This window comes from Kogia breviceps, chromosome 1 (assembly GCF_026419965.1).
Source record: "Kogia breviceps isolate mKogBre1 chromosome 1, mKogBre1 haplotype 1, whole genome shotgun sequence".
Taxonomy (NCBI): Eukaryota; Metazoa; Chordata; class Mammalia; order Artiodactyla; family Physeteridae; genus Kogia; species Kogia breviceps.
Genome location: NC_081310.1, coordinates 114,226,724 through 114,250,491, shown reverse-complemented (window position 1 = coordinate 114,250,491; position 23,768 = coordinate 114,226,724). Strand labels below are relative to the sequence as shown.

Genomic DNA, 23,768 nt, shown 5'->3' with positions numbered 1-23,768 from the left:
AATAATAAGTGCTTATAAAAAACAAACCTATTTTTGCACTGTGAACTTCTATTTTTTATGCCAGTTTCTTTTGCCCAGGCACGAGATGCAATAACTGTCCAGGAATCTCAAGCCAAATAAATAGCAAACATTATAAAGAATATCTTATGACAACATGATAGTATATTTATCAAAGGACAGTCTGATTTTCAATAACAAGCATATTCAGCCAGTAACATGCAGATATTGAAATGTAAATAATCAAATATAAAATATAGGGTTTAAGTGAATTAGATGATTCCAATTCTCTGCATGCAACTTAATTTTTGCCATACCACTACCAGCAAAATCCTAAAGAACAAAGCATTAACCTCATTTTGTATAACCATGTTTTCTCAAGATCTGCTAAGGGGAACTATCAAGAAATGGATAGAGATAGCACAGGAGTAGATCATTCAATAACTTACAAAACTAAATGATAATGTTTAATTTCTTTTACCACAAAAGTTATATTAAAATTCCTTGAAGATCTTCAAAAAGGGTACATTAATATTTGAAAAATAATCAAATATCTGTCTGAAACACCCTTGAAAAATGTAGCTAAAATGATGTTTTCCAAACATCATCGTAATGATAGAAGTCACCATTTAGTGAATATTTATCTGCTAAGTATTTTACATACCTTATCTCATTTGATCTTCTGAAATAAGCATCACATCCCCACTTTATATATGTGAAAATTAAGACTCATATGTTTAAGTTACACGCTCTGGGTCTCACAGCTAGGAAATGGAGGTGGAAATTGAATTCAGTTTTATGAGACTCCAAAAGCAGTACTATTATGCATTATCCCAGTGATTCCCAACTTTGGTCACATCACGTCGCATGCTGAAAATGGTAATACTTGTAAAGCTTACTGAGGAAAGCTGGAAGGACTTGGTGAAAATAATACATATTTTCTTTATATTATAAAATTATGACATGAAAAATAAAATACAAAATATTACAGATGATATTAAATACTAATTGGTATAAACCTTCCAAATCCAATATTTTCAATTGCCAAATTCAGAGTTTACTGATGGAATCATACCAAAAATGTTCAAATATCATTCCAACTGCTGTAAAATTTTGAAGTTAATCATAAAATGATTTAAAAGTCATAAAATCATAAAGTGATTTAAAATTTCAAAACCATAAAACATTTGCAAACAGCACACTGTATGCCTTCCTATGCACTACACTCTGGTTAGGAAGCCCTGCATAACATAATTTTGTTTTTCTGTAGAATATTATGATTAAACACTAATTTGGTATATCAAGAGCTTCCCATAACACACCTAAAAGAAATTTAAACCAAAGGTAACCAAAGAATTATAATACTGCATTCTTCCTTAACTAATCTGAATTTCTATAGTACCTTTAATCTGTAACATTCATTCTAATATAATAATAACAATGATGGCTAATATTCATTACACTAATATTTTGTGCCAGACTGTGTTCTACTTCACATTGTTATCATATTTAATCCTCAGAGCAATCCTATGAAGTACCTCTGTTTTCTCCATTTTAAAGATGAAGAAACTGAGGCAGAGAGAAATTGAGTAAACAACTTTCCAAGGTTATAGTTGGTAATTGGAAATTAGAATTTGAAACAGTCTAACTTCAGAGCCCATGTTGTTAATCACTATGCTAAATTACATCCCCGCAAAGAAGGAAATACAATAATATTTAAAGAACACCTATTATGTGCCAGGAAACCCAAAAGTAAGTAAATAGATCTCAACTTAGACCAAGTTTGATAGTTTTACAGGGATGAAGTAAAAATTAGTTGCATGTACACCAAAGGAGGTATTCTACAGCAAAAAGAAAATTATTTGTATACAGTGATGGGTGCATTTGGCTTACAGAAATAGCAAGGAAGATAACTTTAATTTCATAAGTGTGTTATGTTATGGTTCGAGCAAGAACATCTCTCTGCCACCTATTTGAATTTGTTGATTTAACTTGCTCAAGAATATTAAAAAAATCTTACTTAAAACAATGAAATTGATGAAAAGTAAAAGCAAATGTTTTTACTTACTGCTTTTGAAGTTCCCTAAGTGATCATGTGTTTAATTTTGTTTTTAATTAAATGCACTATTTATAAAGTCCTGTATCACAATAGGCTAATGTCCTGAGGGGATCTCTAACGATGAATGTAAATCAAAATAACCACAGAAGATGAAAATACACCTTTACTTTCATAACTAATCGATCAATAGAGATAATGCTAATGCCTTGAGTATTATGGTTTATATCAAACATCTGAAAGGCCCCAAGGAGCAATGTCCAACATTAGCTGGCACATGCTGGTTAACAGTATATATTTAAGAAGCACCTACTATGTACCAGGGACCACACTCATTCACAAATGATACTGTTATATGGAGAGTGGCAGTCTGGAATTTCAATTTTATTTCATATGTTCTGTAAGATCAGGTATTCAAACTGAAAGCTCAAGCGCCAATGCATAACTTTCCCTCTTTATCCAAAAAGCTGTTACCAGGGCTTCTGCAATCTACAAACCATCAAACATGTTAACATGAAAAGACTACCATGGCCACCCAGAACACCCTGGAGTACAAAATAAACCCTGGGTTATGGTGGTGCATTGTGTCCTCTGGAGCTTTACACCATAAAAATTTGGCACTTCTCCTAAAGCAACTTCTTTTTCCCAAAAATCACTTGTTTTAAAAAGTAAAGTTCTATTGCTCACAGAAACCATTACTCTTATTTAGTCTTCCCTAACAGATCCCTAGAAAATACTAAAGGTGAAGAGATGTGGCTTGATCTTTTGGTAAGCTGATGCCAGGGTGCTTTATGTGATTTACTGAGCATCTAGAAACCAGTCTCTCAAAAATTCTAAAATTAACCATGCTGAGTAAAATGCATCTGACTGTACATAAAAGCTACTTAAAACAAATGTCAGGTAAAATAAAAGTAATTCCTGAAGCCAATATTAAAAAATAATAATAATAAGAGATCACCAGAAATCTGTCACTGTCACACCTTTCATAGTATATATGTCCAATATTTACCTTATCCTAAGATAACTGCAGTCCCACTGAACACATCATCCCTAGCAACTACTCAGCAACTCCCACTGTGTAATCTATTATCATCACATCTTATGCCACAAACCTCAGACCAGCAAGTCCTTAAATCTCCTCAGCTCACATAACCTCCCACTTTATTAAAACAAGGAAAGGAATTATAAAACCTTAAGAGAATAAAAATAATAGAAAAAGGTGGATAAGTACACACAGCTTCTGCTCCCAAACTCTTTTCCTTTATACCTGAGAACTTGTCATTTATCTCAACCACACACCTTCCTGTTCCTGGATAAGCCAGAGTTCCTCCACCCTACTGATAGTTCGAAATACCCACTCTCTAATAAATGACAAGGTCCTATGTGACCACTCTGTCCCTGCCCCCATCTCTATTTATATTAATTATTCAAGCCTCCTAACTCTAACCTGTCATAAAGTACCACCACGCTCCAAATGCACAAGCCATTATACAAGCCCAACACACTCTCCCGTCCTCGCTACCAACTCATTCCAACCCCTCCCTTGCAAAACCTTCCCTAACATCAGCTCTTCCTTTATGAGCTTTTCCCATATTCCTAATACAGTCTCAATGTCCTACTGGACCACACTTCCAAGTTCTCTTCGCTGAACCCAATTCCAGCATGGAGGCACACCCTCTCTCCAGCCTAATGCCTACCACCCCAAAACCCCACCCCCTCATCACGCCCTCCGGCCTCAGCCACCAACCCCCCACACCCCGCCCCACGTCCGTCACGCCCTCCAGATTCTTCGGGGTCCTCTCCTCCGGCCCGGCCTGACCCCCCCGCCCAGGACTCCCAAGTGCCTGGGCCCTCGGGAACACCCCGCCAGCCCCGCCCCCAGCCCCTCACCGAGTAGCAGAAGCTTCACTTCTTTGGCCGCTTTCTCCCCATCCTCCCGCAAGTTGCGGTCGATCATCTTGCTTCGCTCCACTGCCGCCTTGTCTTCGGCGCTCAAAGTGCAGCCCATGGCGGCGGAGGGAGAGGGGACCAGGCCCGGGCTCACTCACACACCGCGAAGACTGCAGCTGGGCCGGCGGACACAGCGTCTACAGTTGGGCGGCGGCCCTCCGTCAGCTCCCTGAGCGCCCAGAGGAACCGGATATCCGGCGTTTTACGACACTTCCGGCAACGCCCGCGGCCGTTACTTCTCGGCCTTGTCTAGCTAGGGTAAAGGAGGAACAACCGGGAGCGGGAGAACGAAGAGAGTAACGAGCAGGTCAAGTGGTCGTTCCGTGGTGTAGGGCTACCCTGTCGAGCTCGCCGGGCGCCGCTCGACCTTAGTCCCCTTTCACCTTTTCGGCTGCCTTATTTGGATAAGTGTGGAAAAACCAGGGACTGGCTTCTCCGGCTCAAAACACCCTTCCGAGGTCACACAGGCGGCTTCAGATTGACGTGGGGGATGGGAATTCCCAAATAAAAGGCTGCAGCCCACACGGAAATCTCTGCTGGGAATTTCTCACTGGCCAGAAAGCCCAGTTGGACTCTGGCTGTGGAGATCCGGGACCTCTGCCCAAGTGTAGGACACCTTCTCGGCCGGAGTTGTCTCAGCCAGATCTATAGGATGAGAATTACAGAGTCTGGGCCCTGGCCACGCTCCACATCTGAAATTAGTAAGACCGACCATGCCTGGGACTTTGTCGATCCCTTTCTGCCCTCTCCTCTGGCCCACCGCTTCCTGCTCTCAAAATGTACCCAGTGAACTTGAGAGTTGCCCAGCTACTACGTTGGTAAAGGGTCACTTGAAATCGCTAACAGATCTTACTTTACTTGAAAGGTAAGAGTGTAGTTTCTCCATAAAATTTCCATGCTGTCTTTCCCCAACATAAGCCAGTTTTAGCGCTCACATATCGTCCTGCGTTAAGGGCTTAGGACTTCTACCAGGATTAGTCAACCAAAGTCCCACACCCTAAAACAAACCAATGCATCCTGTGAATCTCCTATTAAAATTACCTGTTGTACCACATGAAAAGGGAAGTTCTGGTAAAGTTTGCCTGTCAGCCATAGCATCACCTGAAAGTTGATAAATCCCCTATAAAAGCCCCAGACTGATATAGCCTTTTTACTCATAATCCTGGATACTATGGTGAAAGTAGCCCTAAATTACCTTTACTTCCAAATAGCCCCACAAATACTCTCACCATATATTCTAGGGAGGGGAACTCTTGTAGCCCCCAAAACCTTTCCCTACGATTAAATATTATCTCCCCAATAGAACCTAAACCTTAGAATGTACGGTGCAAACAGAAAGGTCTATATGGTGATTGATGATCATTAGAGGAATTTCTTGAGAGCCACCTTAAACAGCCTTATCCACCATAATTTATTATTGCCAGTTCTTCAAAGTTCGAAGTCTACTCTTTTCCAGGTGACTGTTAGAATAAAAGGGACTGCTTTCCCATAATCAATACTTATGGGGGAAAAGGGCAAGAGGAAAGGGAAGAAAAGCCAATATTTATTGAGTACCTATTTGCCAGGTATGGCTAGGTGCTTCCATGTGTCATCTCTTTTATTCCTCACAACAACCCTGTGAGGTAGGTTAATATTATCCCCATTTTTACAGATGAGGAAATAGGCTCAGAGAAATTAAGCATCTTTCCCAAGTTCACACAGTGAGTAAGTAGATCTGACTCCAAGTTCACTCCTTTTCTACCATGCTACTATAAGATGTTACCTGGGAGACCTGACAACAGGTTTTCGTCTAGGGTTGATAGTTACCCCAACACCACCAGGGTGCGGGAAAAAAATAACTTGAGAGCACGGTTTTCTCAACCTGTTGATTTCTTCAGTGGATTTAGAGGTCAAATTTTGTCCAGGAATGGCTTTCACAGCTAGGAATTACATATGGAACTTTACCAAGTGATCCTGGTGATTAGAAAACCCCTGGAAGGTGGTCATGACAAATTGTTGGGGAAGTTCTCAGCATAGTAGAAGGGAAAATTTTATTTCCTTCATGATCCACTCCGGGAAAAATAAATGGCAAATGAACCAGCATATGTCAAATTCTGTAATAAACACCAGTGAGATCACAGTGTCAGGAAACTTCAGCCTGAATTAGCCATATTCTTGTACTTAAAATTTTCTCCTTTGATGTATGTGAAGGAAGAGTTGGAGGGCAAAGTCAAACAAAAAGGCAAAATAAGTTAACAAAATGGCTGCCAGACAGTGTTTAATGTCCCCCCCACACACACCTCCCCACCTGCACTCATCTTTCCTAGCTCCACTGGACTCACACTGCCACCTGCTGGCAATGTTTAGGGTCTGCTATCTCATCAGTGGTGTTCGGATGAAGTTTTCCCCCCATCTAGGAATGAGATTCCTCCCTTATGAATTTATCGTTTAAAGGAGGAGAGAGAGGAGGAGAACATGCATTTCAATCGCAAAAGATTTTCCTCGGTGTATATATTATCTAGGGGATTTCCTCAATGTAATAAGCACTGGACTAGAGTAAGTCTAGTGGTAGGAAGACAGAAACCTGGAAAATTTCCTAGATCTGAGGAGGAGAAGCTGCCCAGTTTCGTGTAATAAATTATTTTCTTCAACTAGAGTTTCATCTACAGCCCCCAGACTTTTCAATCTGCAGGAAGCCTCCATATAGGCATCTTGCTGCAGTAAGCTGAACTCTCAGAAGTTAGAACCATGAACATATTCCTCAGTATATTTCTCTTAACACATTCCATAGTGCTTTACCATATGTAAATGCTCTGTCAAAATACAAGGTACCTGATCAAATTAGACTGTGAACTCCTTGAAGGCAGTGACTCCAAATCCTCTGTGTGAGTCCCAGAGAATAGGGTATTCAACTATCATGCACTGAGTTGAACTGAAGGAGTCAATGTTGATATCAGCATAACTTTTTATAATAAAAATTATTTATTAACTGTTCAGAGGGGAAACTATCCCACTCCCACCAAACCATCTTCCTCTTTGATGCTCAGTTAAGCCAGGAATTTGTTCAAATACAGATCACACCACCATGTGGTCCTGCCTCAACTCTCTAATGTGACCTGATTGAATAGAGGGAAGTGGGCGGACGGGTAGTCCCAGATGGGTGTCCTGTCCAGTTTGCGATTATTCCCCCTCCCTTGAATATACCACCACCAAGACCACCCAACACAGTTCCTACAGTCTCAATCAGTGAACAGCTGAGCCCAACTCCCGTGCCCCCTCTCCAACCCAGGGCTGCAGATAGGAGAGAGATTTAAGTCTTTGTCACTGAAGCTAATTTTGAGAGCGATGAATGGGAGTAGGGAGGCATTTAATGAACTATGGAAACCACACCTTTCCCATTCCCAACCTTAATCTCTTGTACCCGATTGTCCAGAGGGCTGGCGATGGGTTGCTGTCATGAGGAGAGAGATCAGGGAGGCCAGCTCTGGAAAAAAAAGATTTACAGTATTATTGGTCTGGGTTATTACAGGCCTCTCTGTATCCAACCACCTTAGCGATTCAAGTGCTAACCCCCACCTTCAGCCATCCAACCCCCAATCTTTCCACTTCTTCATCCTAAAAGACAAAGAGAAAAACCATTCTGCTTTATTCTTGCCTCTGCTAAGGTCGGGACCCAAACTTGATGTCCCATGTCCAAAAGAGAAACTGAAAAATACAACAGAAAGGCTGTTCCTGGAGGATGGGAGAGAGAGAGCTGCAGTCAGCTTTCCTCTCTTCTACTCTGTGTGCCCTGATTGCTATTTCCCCTTGCTTGGCCAAACTCAAGAAAGGAATATACCCAGCTGGTCCTCTCTCTTTAAGGAAACCTCAGGTTTAAAACTAGAAAAAAAAATCTATTAATTCAAAGGAAACACTTGGCTGTAATTTAGTTGTTTTTAAACCTAGCAAGGAAATGAGAAGACATGGGTCATTTTCTTACCTTGCTTGAGTGCAATTTCTGCCCTGGACAATTACACTGAAAAATGAAAGATCCTAAAGGGTCCCCAGAATAACTCCAAGCCTGGTCTGCTGCCCTATATCTTCCAACTCCTACCCTTAGAGTTTCCCTGCTTCCTGAGTCATGGAAAGTTCATTGGTTGAGAGGCATCATCTCACCTTCTTGACCCTTTACTCTCGTCACCATCTCACCAGGTTCCCTCCCCAAGTAGTCAAGGCTCACAGCCATGTCCAAGGCTTTTGCCACATATCCATCCAGTTGGCTCTGTTCCTGACCCAGGAAACACTAAGCGAAAGCTGTGTGCAGAGATCCCCAGTCCCAGCTAGCTGGGAAAAGGTGATCCCACAAGGAGTTCCTTGCGGTCATAACCGGCCCTTAGCCCCATCTCCCTCCAAGTGTCCAGCAGCCCATCAGGACTCCAGTCGTGGTGAGGGGTTAGGATGGAGGTAGCTGTCCGACATGATGATGTCGCTGGTGAGTTGTTGCTCCAGGAACTCAGAGGTCTCCTCAGCTATCTGGCCGGGGATTCGAAAGTCAACAGCAGGTGGCTCCTGCTTGGGGCTGGGTATAGGTCGGGAAACCCAGGACTCTGTGGGACAGCCAGTGCCCTGAAGAAACTGCAGGAAGTTCTCCTCAATGGAGCCCTCCCGGCTAGGCAGCCTCAGCTCCTCCTCTGGTGCTTGCTTGAAGAAGCAGACAAACTGCTTGCTAAGCTCCCCCCGGATCTGCCGATTGAGACATCCATAGAAGAAAGGGTTGGAAGTGAAGCAGAAGTAGCCAATCCAGGTCACCACATTCTCCACCTGCCCAGTCAAAATGGGCTGAGCACTCAGGGCGACGTAGAGGTGAAAAGAAAAGTAGGGCAACCAACAGAGCAGGAACTGTCCCCCTACAGCCAGGAGGACCACTGCTGCCTTCCCTCCCCCAAACGTCCGGTGTGGGGTGGTCTGGGGGGCCCCCGAGCTGGTGACCATGGTGGAGCGGCTGCTGAGAGACTCGGAGCGTTGCCGGGGGGTCTCCATCCACGTGGGCAGCGGTCCGTGCTGCATGGCAGCCACTCGGGCTACTCGGAACATGCTGCAGTAGACCACTAGGATGAGGAGCAGGGGCAACAAGAAGTAAAGGACAGCAAAGACCACCACAAAAAGCTGGCAGTAGGCACTGTGGCTCCATTGGAGTGAGCAGCCTGGGGGAACACTAGGAGCTCCCTCATCCAGGGAGACCCTTCCCAACACTGGCACAGAAGCCATGGCCAAGGCCTTTACCCACACACCCACCAGAACAGAGGCCACCAGCCCCAGCGTCATGCGCACCTCGTAGCGCATGGGGTGGACCACATAATAGTAGCGCTCCACGTTGATGGCCGACACCGAGAGAATGGCCAGGCTAACAAAGCATATGCTCAGGAACAAGTAGAGGCGGCAAGCAACCTCCCCAAAGAGGTCATGGTCAAAGAGGGCAGAGCTGGAGAGCATGGCCAGGGGCATGAGGGTCAGGGCAGCCAGCAGGTCCACCAGGCAGAGGTGGAAGACAAAGACAAATTTTCGAAGGGCGGGTGTCTTGGCGATAACAGCCATCACAGCAGCATTGCCAGCCACAGCGGTCAAGTCCAGCAGGAGCATGAAGAAGAGGGCCACAGATTCTGAAGCCACGTCCCGCAGCCCTACCTCCGGGACCCCACTGGCAGTAGAGGGACCTGGGGTTTGAGGGACCCTCCCTAGAGTGGAAGAGTTCCCTGATGACGGGGGGATGGGGGAGGACTCCATGGGGCCGAAAGAGGACACCCAGGGCACCTCTTGTCACAGGCCCATCCCCCATCCTAGTCCAGTGACCCTGGGATGGCGAGCCCAGGCCCAGGCTTCCCAATTTTGTGTGTGCGGGTTGGGGTGGGGAGAGAGCGCCTCCTGCTGGAGCCTCTCGGGCAGGCTCTTGCCAGCCCTCAAGGCCGGGGACTGAGGGCTCAGGAGGCAGCTCCGGGTCCACCTTGGTGACTGCAAGGAAGCAGGAGCATGAGAGATGCAGGAGCCTCACCCACTCAACATTCCATCTTCTGAGTGGTCTCCAGCTCCTTTCCTCTCTTCTCCACACCCTTCTCCCCTTTCAAGGACTGTTATCCAGGGACTCTAAATCCTCTGTCTCCCTTTCCCAGGGTCCTGCTGAGCTCTGGGATAGCGCCCCAGTTTTAAGGTTGCTTATGCAAATTTCCTGATTTCTTGTCTCCTCAGAATGGCAGGAGCTGTTGGGGAGGAGGAGGAGCACGAGATCTGGTTTCCAGTCCTAGGTCTGGGAACTACTAACTCTTCTGAACTTCAGTTTCCTCATAAAGGCATCTGTAAAATGAAGGGAATAATACCTACTTCACAACTGTTTGGAAGATGCTGCAGGATTTATTAATAAAAATGCTAATAATAAGCAGTAACATGTCTATGGTGCTTTCCACATACCAGGCCCTGTTCTAAGCACTCTATGTATATTAACTCATTTTAATCCTTATGCAACCCTATGAGGTAGATGTTATTCTTATCCCCATTTTGCAATCAATAAAACTGGGGCTTGCAGAGGTAAAGTAACTTACCAAAGGTCACACAGCTAGTAGGTAGCAAGGTTCAGGTACGCACCTGGGAGGCATGGATCCAGGGTCAGTACTCCAGCCCACTGTGCCATATTGTGTTTGATGGTGCCCTCCACAGTGGCTGCAACATAATAGACATTCAGTAAATAGTTGTTGAATTTGAACCGTCTCTAAAAATGTCTCTCACCACTAGACAGAGATTACCTGAAAGGGGGAAGGACTGTGCACTGTGCATTAGTGTGCTCAGACATCACCATCCCCAAGACAAAAAGCTGCCACTTTGGGAGTGTTGAGAAGGACCAGTGAAAACAAAACATCCCAGGTGGAGGGAAACTGGGAGCTCAGCTCATCTGGGCTCCACTGCTCCCAAAGCCAGAAGGGCATAAGTCATATGAAAGCTGCCCTTCTCCACCCACTCATTAACTTCCCAAGGTCACTGTTCCCCCACAGGTAGGAGAGGAGCTGCTCCTAACCTCCCACTTCCCGGGGTCCTGGATCTTGGGTCATTGGAGCGGATCATCACAGGACCCCTGGCCAAAACCCTCCTGTTCCTGGACTGTTACCACAGTCCCAGAACAAGGAGGGAGGAGTAGACATCTGTGTAAGAGGTATGGAGGGGTAGAGGTGGTTGAGCATAAAGCAGAGAGGAAAACTAGAAGAAACTGGCAAGGGGCAGAGTCTGAGTGTTCAGTGTCTCTCATTTCTCCTGCTCAAAGCTGTTTGACGTGTCTCATTATCCATGCTGAGTTTCCACAGAATTGAAATAAGTTGCTCAATGTACAGTTGACCCTTGAACAACATGAGTTTGAATTGTAGGAGTCCACTTACATGCAGATTTTTTTCAGTAGTAAATACTACAGTACTACAGGATCCCATCAGCAATAGGTTGAATCTGCAGAAGTGGAACTGCAGATTCAGAAGAACTGCAAGACAGAAGGCTAACTATAGATTATACCTGGATTTTCCACTGCTCAACAGGTCAGCACCACTAACCCTCACATTGTTCAAGGGTCAGCTATAATTTTAATTTTTTTTATTTCCATATGCCATTCTTTTTTTGTGTGTGTGTGGTACGCGGGCCTCTCACTGTTCTGGCCTCTCCCTTTGCGGAGCACAGGCTCCGGACGCGCAGGCCCAGCCGCTCCGTGGCATGTGGGACCTTCCCGGACCGGGGCACGAACCCGCGTCCCCTGCATCGGCAGGCGGACTCTCAACCACTGCGCCACCAGGGAAGCCCCCATATGCCATTCTTGAAGTCCAGATTCCCTCAGCATAGTGTACTAAGGTATCAAAATTAGAGGCAAACTGTGGACATGCCAAGTCTGATGGGCTTTCTGCAGACAAGCCAGAAGTTTCCTGGGTCAGTTTCCTCATTTGTAAAATGAGAGGTTTGAACTGGACAACCTCTAAGGTTCCCATATATGACAACATTTGCTGGCTCAGGGAGTTCCCAGGCTATGGAGGGCCTGGTGGCTGCTCAGTTAAAAACCCATCATTTCTCTGACTGCAGTAAAGGGGCCCACTTGGGGCAAACGGGTCCTCTTGCCCTTCCATTGCTACAGCCTTACAATCACCCTTGGTTTTTGGCATTACCACCAACCTTGCACTAATTTAACTTCTAGCATGCCATGCATGCGATAGGTGCTCAGTACAATTTTGTGACCTGAATCAAATTCAAATTGATCAGTTGAATCTCTGCCCCATAGGACATGCTCCAAGAACACTCAGTCCATCAGTTGTGTGCCAGCCAGGGGCCTGTCTTCTGGAACGAGTAACTCAGGCTCCTGGACTTGAGGCAGCCCTAACTTTGGACAACTACCTAGAGACGTGCCTCTCCTCAGGGATAAGAGACAGCACGTGTCATATCGCCACTCGGTCTGCAGAGAAGGTAAAGAGAGGGCCCAGAAGTACAGACCCTTCTCATAAGACAATCTGCCAGAAAAAAATGTGGAACGAAACACCAGGGGAGGCAACCTTGCCCCTTACTCTCTATGCCATGACTCCCGCATTCCTTCTACCTGGGAGTGGGGCCCAGAAGACGTGACTCTGAGGCCCTGGAAGCTAAAGGAGTCAAGGCCCACCATGTCTGCATGGACATCAAGTGTCTGCCAGCAGGGCTCACCCAGGGTCCCAGACTGCGGGAAGCAGACGTGGTTTCCACGTGGAGATGGAGGGGTGCTGTACAACCATGATGGAGCCCTAGGCAAGAAGGCATTGGACATTTCTCTTTTTCACCCCCTCAGCCTTGCCAGTATCTCTGCACTGACCCCTAAATTCCAGTATTCCCATTTACCTCCTAACAGAAGAGCCAATATACCTGCTCCCCAGCACTTCCTCGCTGATGGACCAGGGTAAAGCCTGAGAGGGCTGTGGTAACAGTTTCACAGGGGAAGCCCAGGGAGCCTCACTCCATTCCTAGCTCATATCATCATGCCTTCTCGGACACTCTTGTCCTCCCTCTGCTCCCTTCCAGCAACCCTTCCCTCACCTCTAGGACTTCTCAGTACCTGGAAGGCTTTGCCACCCTAGGAGCTGGGGTCTGGGCCTCTAGCAGGAGTATGGTCAAGTTACAAACATCTGTGTCTCAGGATGCAAGATGTACATAAGTGCCCAGCCCAAGGCCACAGAGGTGTTGGGATTCACATACACCTCTTTCTTAGATACAGAGCCTCCATCCCAAGGACCTGAGACTGGCCTCCCTTCAGAAAACAGCATGCCCCTCCTAAGCCAGGAAAGATTTTCAGGGGGCTGCAGCACCTCTCCCCAGGAGAGTTGCCCATGACCAGGACACAGAGTTGCCCGTCGGCCTGGATGCCAAAGGATTCATTCCTAGGATGAAGGGGACCCACTTCTATGACACAGAGCAAGATAGATGAGGAACCCTGTCTGCCTGCAGGATGTGGGTACTCCTGCTGGCAGCAGCAGATCAACCCCCATCTCTAGGCTTCAGAGATGCCCACACCCCAATATTGCCTTCGGGATACCTGGGGGCCCATCCCCTGACAAAACTGCCCACAGTAAGGTAGGATGGGCTGTACCCTTCTGTACAGTACCTCAGCATTCACCACCAGGCCTGGGTCTGGCCCCTATTCCTGGCCTAGTCGGCAACTCCTACCTTTGCTGAGCATCTCCCGTCTCCCATGTGATAGCTCCTCTCAGCTGATGCTTCTCCAAGGCTGCTGAAGCCTGAAACCACTGCAGTGATCAGTGAGAGGCAGCCGGCAGAGCACGATGCGCTGAGAGCTTCTGGGTCCTAATGGCCTCCTGCTTCCCACCCAGCCCCTTGGAGCCACTTCTGGAGCCAGGAGCCAGGCATCAGTGCCCCCAGGCAAGGCTCCCAGGAGTGGGCCCAGCCCCTCCCCCTCCTCTCAGGCTTCTGGAGTGGTAACTCAAAAGCCTGTTGGGATCAGGTGATGGCAGGCGGGGGAGACCCTCCTGGCCAGCCTGATGACATAAAAAGAGCACTCAGAGTCAGAAAATCCAGGTTTAAGGCCTGGCTCTGGCGGTTACTAACTGTGTGACCTTGGGCAAGTCACTTGCCATTTCTGGCCTTAGTTTCTTATCTGTTCAAAAAGAATATAGGACAGATGATCCCTGAAGGTTCCTGACAGCCTTGCCATTGCATGGTTCTGTGACATCAGAACCAAGGTGCTTTTGTAGCAGGTCAGTCAGTGCAGACACAGGGCACTAGGGTCGGGTCTGGCAGGGGCCATGGCTTGAGGGCGTGGCCCAAGTTTTGGCTCCTTTGGAAGCTGCCGCATGTATAGAGGGCAGGTTCAGGAGTGGCCGTCAGGCTTGAAGAGGAGCTAAGGGCCTTGTCCTAACCCTGCACTTGCCCCTCAAAAAGTGCCTTCCGATTGTCTTCTTAGATTGTACGTTTATGTGGTGTGGGGCTGAGAGAGCTGGTGGAGATGGGGGAATCCAACATCCTCATAAGCCACCTTGTGGTACCAGCACAGCACTGCTCCCTGAAGGCAGAGTGGGAGGCAGGTACTCAGGAAGGCTCTGATTGGTCTGGATCTGTGGGATCTGCGGGACTGAGCAGAGCTGGGGAACATTATCGGCAGAAGGTCCAAGGCCAGGTGATGAGCCTTTGGAGGTGAGATGAAGGGGCATGGCTTCCCACCAACTGTGAAGAAAACAGCTCCCCCAAGATTAGGACTGACACCCAAGGATAGGATCCTAACATTGTAGAGCTGTAAGACATCCTACAGGCCAAGGCGTCCATGTTTGTGAGGCCCAGAGAGGTGCAGAGATTGCCCGAAGTCACGCATGGCAGAGCCATGAGCCTAGACAAGGAATTCAGGCATGATATCTACTCCAGAGCCCTCTTCCCTGAGACTCACCTATACGGGAACTCCCTCTGTCTCTAAAAGGGAAGAAAGGGAATTCTGCAATTGTTTACCAGACCCAACCCAAAGAGCCATAAGAACAATGAATCACCCAGGAAACTCAGAGGGGGCAAGGTGGCTGCCCCAGGTCAACAACAAAGGGTCCACTGACCAGCCCAGACACGACCCTGTGATCTCCAGTATCCCAGCCACCCTTTCTTGAGCTCTTACGAGTGCCAGCCCCTTTACATGCAAGACCTTCAATCCTCACACCAGTTCTATGAGGAAACCATTACTCACCTTATTTTACAGATGGGGAAATGGGTATCCCGGGTGAAGTGACTTTGCCCAGGTCACATAGCTAGTAAATACCAGAGCCAATATCTGAACCCAGGTTTGTTTGAAGCCAAAGCATTTACTCCTTTCCCCTTGCCCCCATGGCTTCCCTGGAGGCCTGACATGAGACTCTGAGCTGAGACCCTAAAGCCAATTCCATAGAAATGGCCACTACCTTCTAGGAAACAGCCTAAAACAAAGTTAGATATACCTGAATAAAGGGAAATCTAATTAAAATGTCAAATTAGAACCTGAAGACAGCAACGTGATTTTTATCAAACCTTGTGCTATCATGTCAGCAAGATCATCTTGGCATCAGTCAAACCCTCTGGGATCAGGTAAAGCCTGTGCCTGATCAGCACCCACATCATTCCTGCAGAAGCCCAGCTCAGATTGACATGGTCCCCTTCCAAAGACCCACAAAGAACCAGAGAGAATTCGGGCTCATCAGAACAGGATTATAGAAAGAGCACTGGAGGGAATTCCCAGGCAGTCCAGTGGTTAGGACTCGGCACTCTCATGGCTGGGGCCTGGGTTTGATCCCGGGTCGGGGAAATACGATTCCGCAAGCTCCGCCGCATGGCCAAAGGAAAAAAAGCACTGGATTGGTTAGGAATCCTTGGTTCTAATTGAGCTCTACTCTATTGGTTTATAGTAAGACCTTAGCCTGTGAGTTGGCCATCTGTGCCTTAATATTTCTATCTATAAAATGGACAAACATTCTTCACTTCCTAGCTTATCTAATAGGGATAGGAAGCCTATAATACACATCCGGCTTGGGGGAGCTAGTACCCTGGCTGGTCAAACAACTGGTGTGGTGACCAGCAGGCAGTCTCCAGGTCCTGAGGCCCCTCCCAGAGAGCCTTTGGGAAAGGTGGTTGCAAGGAGGCAGTGGATCCTAGAGCATCCTCTCAGTGGCTGGAGGTCATCTTGGCTCAGGAGAGGCAGGAGGAGAGGAAAAACTGCCTATCTTGGCTTGGAAGCAGCTGATAACAATAATAACAAGAACAACAAAGATGATGATGATACTTGTTCTTGAGGGCCCAATCTGAGGAGGCCTTTCTATGCAATATCTCATTAAGTGAACTCAGGGTTTGGAGTAGCTATTGACATTACATCCTCCCACCCCACCCTGCCAATCCCTCCTTCTAGAGCTTAGCACAGTGGAGGAGGTGGGAAGGCCAAGGTGGAGAAACTGGAGGTGGTCCCACAAGCCACATCAGAGATCCATGACCCACCATACTGCATGCATACCCAGGAGTGGTCTCCTGTTACAGGTTGGGGGCAGGGGTACCCCTCTCCTCAGGATCATGGTGGAGCCCTTGGTGCTGAGGTCTGATTTCTCCATCCCAAACTTTCTCCTTGGTGCAGCCCTGCCCTACCCTTGCCCACCTCTTGACGGGGCTATGTCCCCTCCCACTCTTTCCTGCCCCCTCAAGATGAGATCCTGAAGGGGAACAAGTTTATCTTTCATTTGTCCATCCATGTATTCAGTAGTCTCTTGAATGCTCTTTTGTTTGTTTGTTTGTTTTTTTTGGCGGTACGCGGGCCTCTCACTGTTGTGGCCTCTCCCGTTGCGGAGCACAGGCTCTGGACGTGCAGGCTCAGCGGCCATGGCTCACGGGCCCAGCCGCTCCACGGCATGTGGGATCTTCCCACACCAGGGCACGAACCCGTGTCCCCTGCATCGGCAGGCGGACTCTCAACCACTGCGCCACCAGGGAAGCCCCTTGAATGCTCTTTATGTGCCCACAGCCTTCTCCCTGTAGCCCCTCGCCTGCTCAGTGGCACCCACTGCCCCCCTCCTCCGCTCTCTCTGCATCTGTCAAAGCCTGCTCTCAGGAAAGAGGCTGACAAATCCATTCACACTGATAGCAGCTTAATGTGTTCTCTCTCCCAGGAATATTAACAATTTAACAGGGAACAAAGGAAAGAAGCCGGATGTTGGGATTCCAGCATCGACCAGGGGTGTCCCTGAGATCCCACGACAAAGACTGGCCTCGCCCCCCAGGACGCCAACGTGGCGCCCTCCCTGCACCCACCGCCATCCACATGGACACCCAACCCTCCCCACGTGGAGAGCAGGCTCACAGCTGGGACCTCCCCACCGCAGCTCAGCACCCGGCCGTCCAGAGCCCCCTGTGCCAGCTCCAGCCACGCCTGCTCCCCAGGCAGCCACCCCCTGCCCACCATCTATGGCCAGGCTGAGGGGCTGAGGAGGGAGTCGGAGGGAAGCAGAGGTGAAAGCCTTTCCATTCCCTTTATTCCCCCACAGTCTGGCCTACACCCCCTGCCAGGAGCCAAGATCCAACAGTATATTCAGCTTGCAGCTGCCACTGGTCATGTGAGCCCATTGCTAGGTTACAGGGACCCAAAAATAAATCTTTCCCAACCAGATTAGAAACTGGGGGCCTTGGATGAACCAGGCTCAAAAGAGTGACAGGAACACCCACAGTGCAGGTGCAGGCCAGGCCTGCTATGAGACCGAGGAGCCTTCCCCATGCCCTGCCCACACCCCCATCCATCAGCTGGGGCTCAATGCTGGATCCCCAAAGCAAAATTACCAGAGAGTTGCTGGGGCTTTGATAATTGCACAATAAATAGGTCTCCAGGGAGAGTGTCCCTTCCTCAGTACCATCAGGGGCTGCTTGGGCAATACCCCTCTGCCTGTTCTTACCATCCAACCTCCTCAGCATCAGCCTCCTCCTCCACACGCCCCACCCCACCCCTGGTGTACCTAAAAAGCACCAATAATGGTTTGCCCTGTGGCTGGAGGGCCGATCTGTACCAGCTGCCCTTTTCCATACTTGGGGAGGGAGGGAGATCTAGCAGTAGCACTTTCACAGGAGAAATTTCACAACAATTTTCTGAGTTAGTTTTAATAACTCCATTTATACATGAGGAAATTGAGGCTCAGAGAGGTTAAGTGACTTTCTCATAGCCACACAGCTGATCAGCTGGGATTTAAATCCCAGATCTCTATTTACTGAGTCTGGCGTTGGGACAAGGAAGAGGACAGGGAAGCACAGCAAAGGAAAGTGAGGGTCCCTGAAAACCCTTCCCTGGAGCCTGATAACCAAACACTTTACTTACCCTGAGTTGGGAGTGTTGTCTCTCCTTGCTGCCCTCCTCCACATCCTCTGAGTCAGGCCACAGCTGACTCAGCCCACATGCCTCCTTCTTCATGGCTTTGCACTCTGTCACCTTCTCTGGTCCAGGACCTAGACGGTGCTTAGGCCTGAGGAGGGTCATGTACAAATTCCCACTAATCATTACTCCTCTACTTCAGAACCCCCAGCTGGACTCAGAAGAGCAGAGCTGTCAGGGTCATAGGAGGTCAGGTAACTATTTTACGGATGATTAGACCCAGAGACAGAAAGTAACTTGCCCAAGGCTACACAGCTAGAGGGTGAAGGAGAAATGACCAGAATCTAAGCCTCCAAATTTCTATCCCCGCTTTTCTTTGCTTGTCACTCAGGATAGCTGGGGGTCTGTCATACCTGGCGCTGGGGCAAACCTGAACTTTCCCCAATACCAGGCTCCCTTCCTCAACCTACCACATATCCAAGGCCCTCCCACCTGCCTCTTCTCTTCAGTAAAGTGCTCCTCCTCCCCAGGCAAGGGTCCAAGGAGGCCCAGACTCCCCACTCACCTCCCTGTACAGGCCTTGCCTTCCTGTTCTGAGCACACTCCCATCATCGCCTGAAGCCTCAGAGCATCCCATTCCCACCTCCTGCAGCTCCAGCAGCCCAAACTGCAGGCTTCATGTCACTCAATTCAAGGATGTTTACTGAGCACCTACTATATGCAAAGCTCTGTTTAGAAGGTAAGAGAAATGGTACGAAGGTGAAACAAATATAAACATTGCCCTCTTGGTGCTTACAATCTAGAATGGAGATGAAGCAAGTTATAACCTTCAAAGGAGAGTCAAAGTGCCGTGGAGATTCAAAGGAAAAAGTGAACCCACTCCCTCAGGAAATATGGGAAGGCTTCCTGAAGGAAGTGGCATGGGTCTTAAAGGAGGGGTAGGATTTAAACTGTGAGTAGTTGAAAGAGGAGAGGAGGAGAGTAGTTCAGGTGGAAGGAGCAGGTCTAGCAAAAACATGGAGACAGGCAGGTTTATGGAGACAGGGCACGATAAGTTGTCCAGTTTGACTGAAAAATAATCAGGGAAACATAGGGCCACAGATGTGCCCATCTCTGGTCTTTTAGTGAGTCGGTTGATAAGTACTTACTGAATCCACAAGTTCCAGAGTGAGGGGATGAACTCAAGGCTGAGAATTTTCCTTATCATTCAGGCCTAGAGAGAGGAGAAAAACACATAGGTCATCAAGGAGATAGTGCCTGTGACCATATGACAGAGTGAACTCAGGGCCGTCAGAGATGAAGTGATGTAGAGACCAAATGATACCCATGAGTCCCAGGTGGGGCTCTCACTCATGACCTGCATGTCCATTCTGTGGGGGAGGTGAAGGGTGGAGCAGTAACTTGAGTGCCTGGAAATTCTCCCTTCTAGATTCATGGTGTCATAAGAAGCTGTCCAGCCTGATCTGCAGGGACAGGGCACCCTGGACCACCGAGCTTCTCATTCCAGAGCGGGCTGCCCAGCTGCCCAGCTCACTGTCAGGTCCTGGGCTCTGACCTAAGAACAAAGAGTTGAGCTGGGTTTCCCAACCTGGGGTCCACAGAGCACTCCCAGCAGTGCCTGGTCTCTGACTCTAGGGGGCGCCCCTGCTCTACATCTCTGGGACAGTCCCCCTGAGCAACGTGTACTCAGCCCTGCCAGCCCAACTGAGCCCTAGGGTAACCTGACCCTTCCTTCTCCAGGCTGGGCACAGCTGGGCACAGGGATACGGGCCCTATGGCCTCCTTCCCGGACAGTGTTCTTTCCTCCAAAGTCCTCTCCCTGCATTCGTGACCCACAGGACCCCCCACCCCATCCAACTCTCATGCCCCCACGGCCAAGGAAGGACCAGACTCCCAGACCCAGGGCTCCTAGGAGTGGAGAAATGGACTGTGAGTGGCCCCTTGGGGTGGGGGTGGGGCCGATGGTCAGCCCTCGACCACCTACCTGAGGACTCTGTTGCAGAATCATGTGTGAAAGCTTGGTCTGTCAGATGTCCTAGCCTGGAAGGGTAGGCCTGGAGTGTCTAAATCAGCCCTGGGGGCAGGGTACCCTGGATGGTGACGACCTGGGCTGGAGAGAAGACACCAACTGCTACATTTCAGGGCCTCTATGCCGCCCTGACAGTCAGAAACCACAAGGGGGCAGTGTTGGCCACAGAGCTGCAAAGAGTCGATTGCAGTTTCCAGGTAAAGTCTTCTCACCTCCAAACCTCACCGGCTTTAGCCCTCCTGGGGCACTTGCTGTCCTGTGGGACCCGAATTTTCACCTATTTGACCTCCCAAAATCTTGGCTTGGAGGACCAGGCAAGAGGGCCAAGGCTCCCAAGAGAAAATCCCTCCTACTCCTAGGAGTTGGGTAGGAAGAGATGAGCAGGCTGGCATCCTGAAAGGAGCACTGAACTCAGAGTCCAGAGGCTGCACCTGCATAAGTGAGCAGTGCACTTGGGGCTACTCTCCTCGCTTCTCTGAGCCCAAGCTCCAAATGAGGATTGGACTAGACGTGTAGATGCTCTCTAAGGTCCTTTGCAGCTCTCGATTTTGAGTCTGAGTCACAGCTGCTGTCCTCAAGTGGCTTCTCTCTCCAGGGCCCTGGCAGCTTGAGAGATTGAGGGCCTGGGGGTAAGGGGCTGGGTGCAGGAAATAGCAGTGGGCACTTCTGCTCTCCACAAACCAGGTCATTCCTATGGGAATTACAGTCAGAAAGAGATTCAGTCCTAGGACTGGGAAGGGACCCAAGAAGGGATAACCAGCATCAGCTGGGCCCCAGAAAGACCCCTCTAAAGGGTTCCATCTGAATGGTTTGTGTGTGCCTGTGTGAATGGTAGGAGGGCTGGAGGCTGGCTGAACAGTGTCTCCTCTCAGACCCAGACTACCCAAAAACCACGGGGCCAGATTGGACAGCCCCAAAGTGGAGGCTGCAGAAAGCCTAGACCCCTTCCCTTGGCCTTTTCACTTCAAATCCCCCAACAGTCACCTTCTGCCCTTCTCCCCACTTTGCTCTGACTCCTGCTTCCAGCCCATAACCTCATCCCCAAAAAGCAGAGCTCAAGGCTTGAATCTAGGAGAGGATCCCTGCCTGACCTTCCCGTCTCTGGACTCCCGGCCCACCCCCTATCCCTCCAGACCAGCTCTGTTCCCTGTACCTCTTTGTCCCCAGGCAGTGTCTCCTGACTCCTGTCATTTCACACCAGGCCCCTGAACACACTCTGCCCAAACACCTCAGCCTCCTGCTGGGGCATCTGATCGGGCACCTGGGGCCTGACCCTACTCAGCACAGGGTGTGTCCTGCTTCTTGTATCCCAGCTTCTCTTTCTTCCCTGATGGCCCCATTTCTAACTTTTCTGCCTCTTATTTGGCTTCCCTCTTTTTATCTCTCTCATCTGCTCTCCCTAGCCTGTTCTCAGAACTCTCCAAGTCTCAGAGCCTCTTTGCCCTGGGCCTCTGCTCCCCTGCCTCTCTGTTTCTTTGCCCCAGTGTACACCTTTTCTTTCCCATTTCTCTCTCCACCCTCACTTCCTCCTCTGCAGTGAGTACATTGAGAATCTGATCCATCCCTCTCTGGACTGAGGGTATAAATAGCAGAGGGAGGCTGGGCTAGGAGCCAAACTTGCTACCAGCCTCTTCTTTGCAGCCACAGGCTTAGGCAACCAGGACCAGTAATGGGGAGGGTCCTGGGCAGGGTCTCCGGGGCAGGGAGTTAGAGAGTTGGGATTGAAGGCCACTGTACAGAGTGGCAGACCCAGACAGAGAGGATGTGACAGGAAGCTGGGGGTCTGGAGCTTCACGTGTAGGCCAGGTCCTCCCCACCAGCCTATCCACCCCTACGGACTATGGAGTCCCTACTTCTGCTGCTAGAGAAGGAGCTCTGGGTCAGATGACTCCCCAGGGCCACTCGATGGCCCTGCCCCCTCCTCCAGGGCACAGATGCGTGGGCACAGGTGGCTGCCAGCAGACAGCAGCTGGGGACTGGAGTAGAAGTGGTGCCCTCAGGAAACAGGCCACACTCTCACCCCAGCCAGCTCCCTGGCCTAATTAGAGACTGGAATGGGCATTGATTGTCCCTGAGCTCATTATGTCACAGCTGGGGAACAGCTGGCCAGTTTTTTCCAGGCCATTAGCTGCACCATGAAGTGGCAAGAGGGAGGGGGCTTGCAAGGAGGATCAATACCCCGTCTGTCTGTGGGGGAAGCGCCTAGTGGCTGCCTCCTTCCGTGCTCCAGGCTGTGCTTCTCTCCCGGGCTGCCTGCCTGTGAGCCGAGCTCCTTGGAATTCATACACAAAGCTCAGCTCCTTCCAGCCTGGAGGCTGGAGAGACAGACTCTGACCTGACCCTGATCTGGCCTGCGGGGACCCTCTGAGTCTTCTCTCTCAGGGGATTAGAAGGGCAAGAAAGAGGTTCAGGTTACCCACGCTGGTCTCCGAGGAGACCTTAAAAGTCCAGCTCCTCCCACCCCCGCAGCAAGTTGACACCTAAAGCAGCTGTTTCTGCTGGCCCGGGGCCCACCTGTCTGTGCCCCTGGGCTTAGCCGGGTTTGGTTTCCTGCGGGGTGGAGAGATGGGAGGGGATGCTCCAAAACTTGGGAAACGGCAGATGGTAAAAGGAGGGAGGGAAGCAGGTCAGCTAGGCGGGACCTAAGACAGGAGGAAAACTGCCCACATGGCCTGACCCCAGAAGGCCCACTGTCAGAGGGGAGGTCAGCTTTATTTAATGAACTGGCTTTTTACTTATGGAGTTAGGAAGTGTCAAGACCTCCAGAATACCCCAAGCCACACTTCTCAGTTTACAGAGAGAGAAAGCAAACTCTAACATGCCTTAAGCTCTCTCTGCCTGGCTGACTATTAACAGGGCTTCACTTTGGTTCTCTCTGTTCCTTTCCTGTTTGTTCTGTATGAGTTCTAATGCAGCCCCGGGGACTCTCAGTCATATGTCCTCAGGCCACCAGTAGAGTTGTGGGAACCGCCAGGCTCCCCTCCATCCTGCCTCTACGCCACTCCACCCCCAGCACCACTATGGGTCCAACTGCTGGTTTCCTGGGCAGTTCCCCTACCCCGCTGAACAGAGGCCAGAATGTGCCGGACCCTCTGCTCCCCAAACATCCTGTCCTAGCCTCTGTTTCCAGAATCAGCAGTGAATTGAGCCTGGGAGTCAGAAGGCCTGAACTCCAGACTTGAGTTCCTGCTAGGCTTGAAGCAGCCGGCAGACTGGTTTAACTAGAAGGGCACAAAGGACAGAGGGCCCCTAAAATGTACTCCTCATGTCATGGATGAGGAAACTGTGTCTCAATGAGCAGAAGCGATTTGCTCAAGGACGCGCAGCTGGTGAGAGCAGATCTGAGACTGGGTTTGCCAACTCCCAGGTGATCAGTGTTGGTTCTATTCCACCATGGGGCCTTGGCTGTAAGTTCCAAAAACCACTGATCGGTG

At 49.3% G+C, this 23,768-nt stretch overlaps 2 protein-coding genes and 1 long non-coding RNA gene across 4 annotated transcripts in view; all 3 read right to left on the bottom strand.

Annotated features, from left to right (window-relative positions):
- The window catches only part of GNAI3 (G protein subunit alpha i3), a 39,200-nt gene extending 34,501 nt beyond the window's left edge, over positions 1–4,699 (bottom strand). The window contains exon 1 of the mRNA XM_059046009.2: positions 3,944–4,699. Coding sequence (XP_058901992.1) covers positions 3,944–4,061 — 118 coding nt within the window. The 5' untranslated portion in view covers positions 4,062–4,699. The remainder of the gene's footprint in view (positions 1–3,943) is intronic.
- Positions 4,700–6,941: 2,242 nt separating this feature from the next.
- Positions 6,942–13,750, bottom strand: GPR61 (G protein-coupled receptor 61). Of its 2 annotated transcripts, none has more exons than XM_067041585.1 (4): positions 13,667–13,750; positions 10,555–10,672; positions 8,138–10,309; positions 6,942–7,466 (listed from the first exon to the last, which is right to left on the bottom strand). In XM_067041585.1, the coding sequence occupies exon 3, from the start codon at positions 9,743–9,745 to the stop codon at positions 8,390–8,392; it is 1,356 nt and encodes a 451-aa protein (XP_066897686.1). In that variant the 5' UTR covers positions 9,746–10,309; positions 10,555–10,672; positions 13,667–13,750; the 3' UTR covers positions 6,942–7,466; positions 8,138–8,389. The 2 variants fall into 2 exon arrangements, with proteins under 2 accessions (XP_066897686.1, XP_058901982.1); XM_059045999.2 differs by having other exon boundaries at positions 10,598–10,672.
- Positions 13,751–19,014: 5,264 nt separating this feature from the next.
- LOC136794765 (uncharacterized) lies at positions 19,015–20,409 on the bottom strand. Its single transcript, XR_010841972.1, has 3 exons — positions 20,290–20,409; positions 19,454–19,518; positions 19,015–19,033 (listed from the first exon to the last, which is right to left on the bottom strand). It is a non-coding gene; the product is annotated as an uncharacterized lncRNA (long non-coding RNA).
- Between the last annotated feature and the right edge of the window lie 3,359 nt (positions 20,410–23,768).

Bases quoted from the DNA above. Each gene is read 5' to 3' on its own strand.
- GPR61 (XM_067041585.1), bottom strand. From the start codon at position 9,745: ATGGAGTCCTCCCCCATCCCCCCGTCATCAGGGAACTCTTCCACTCTA.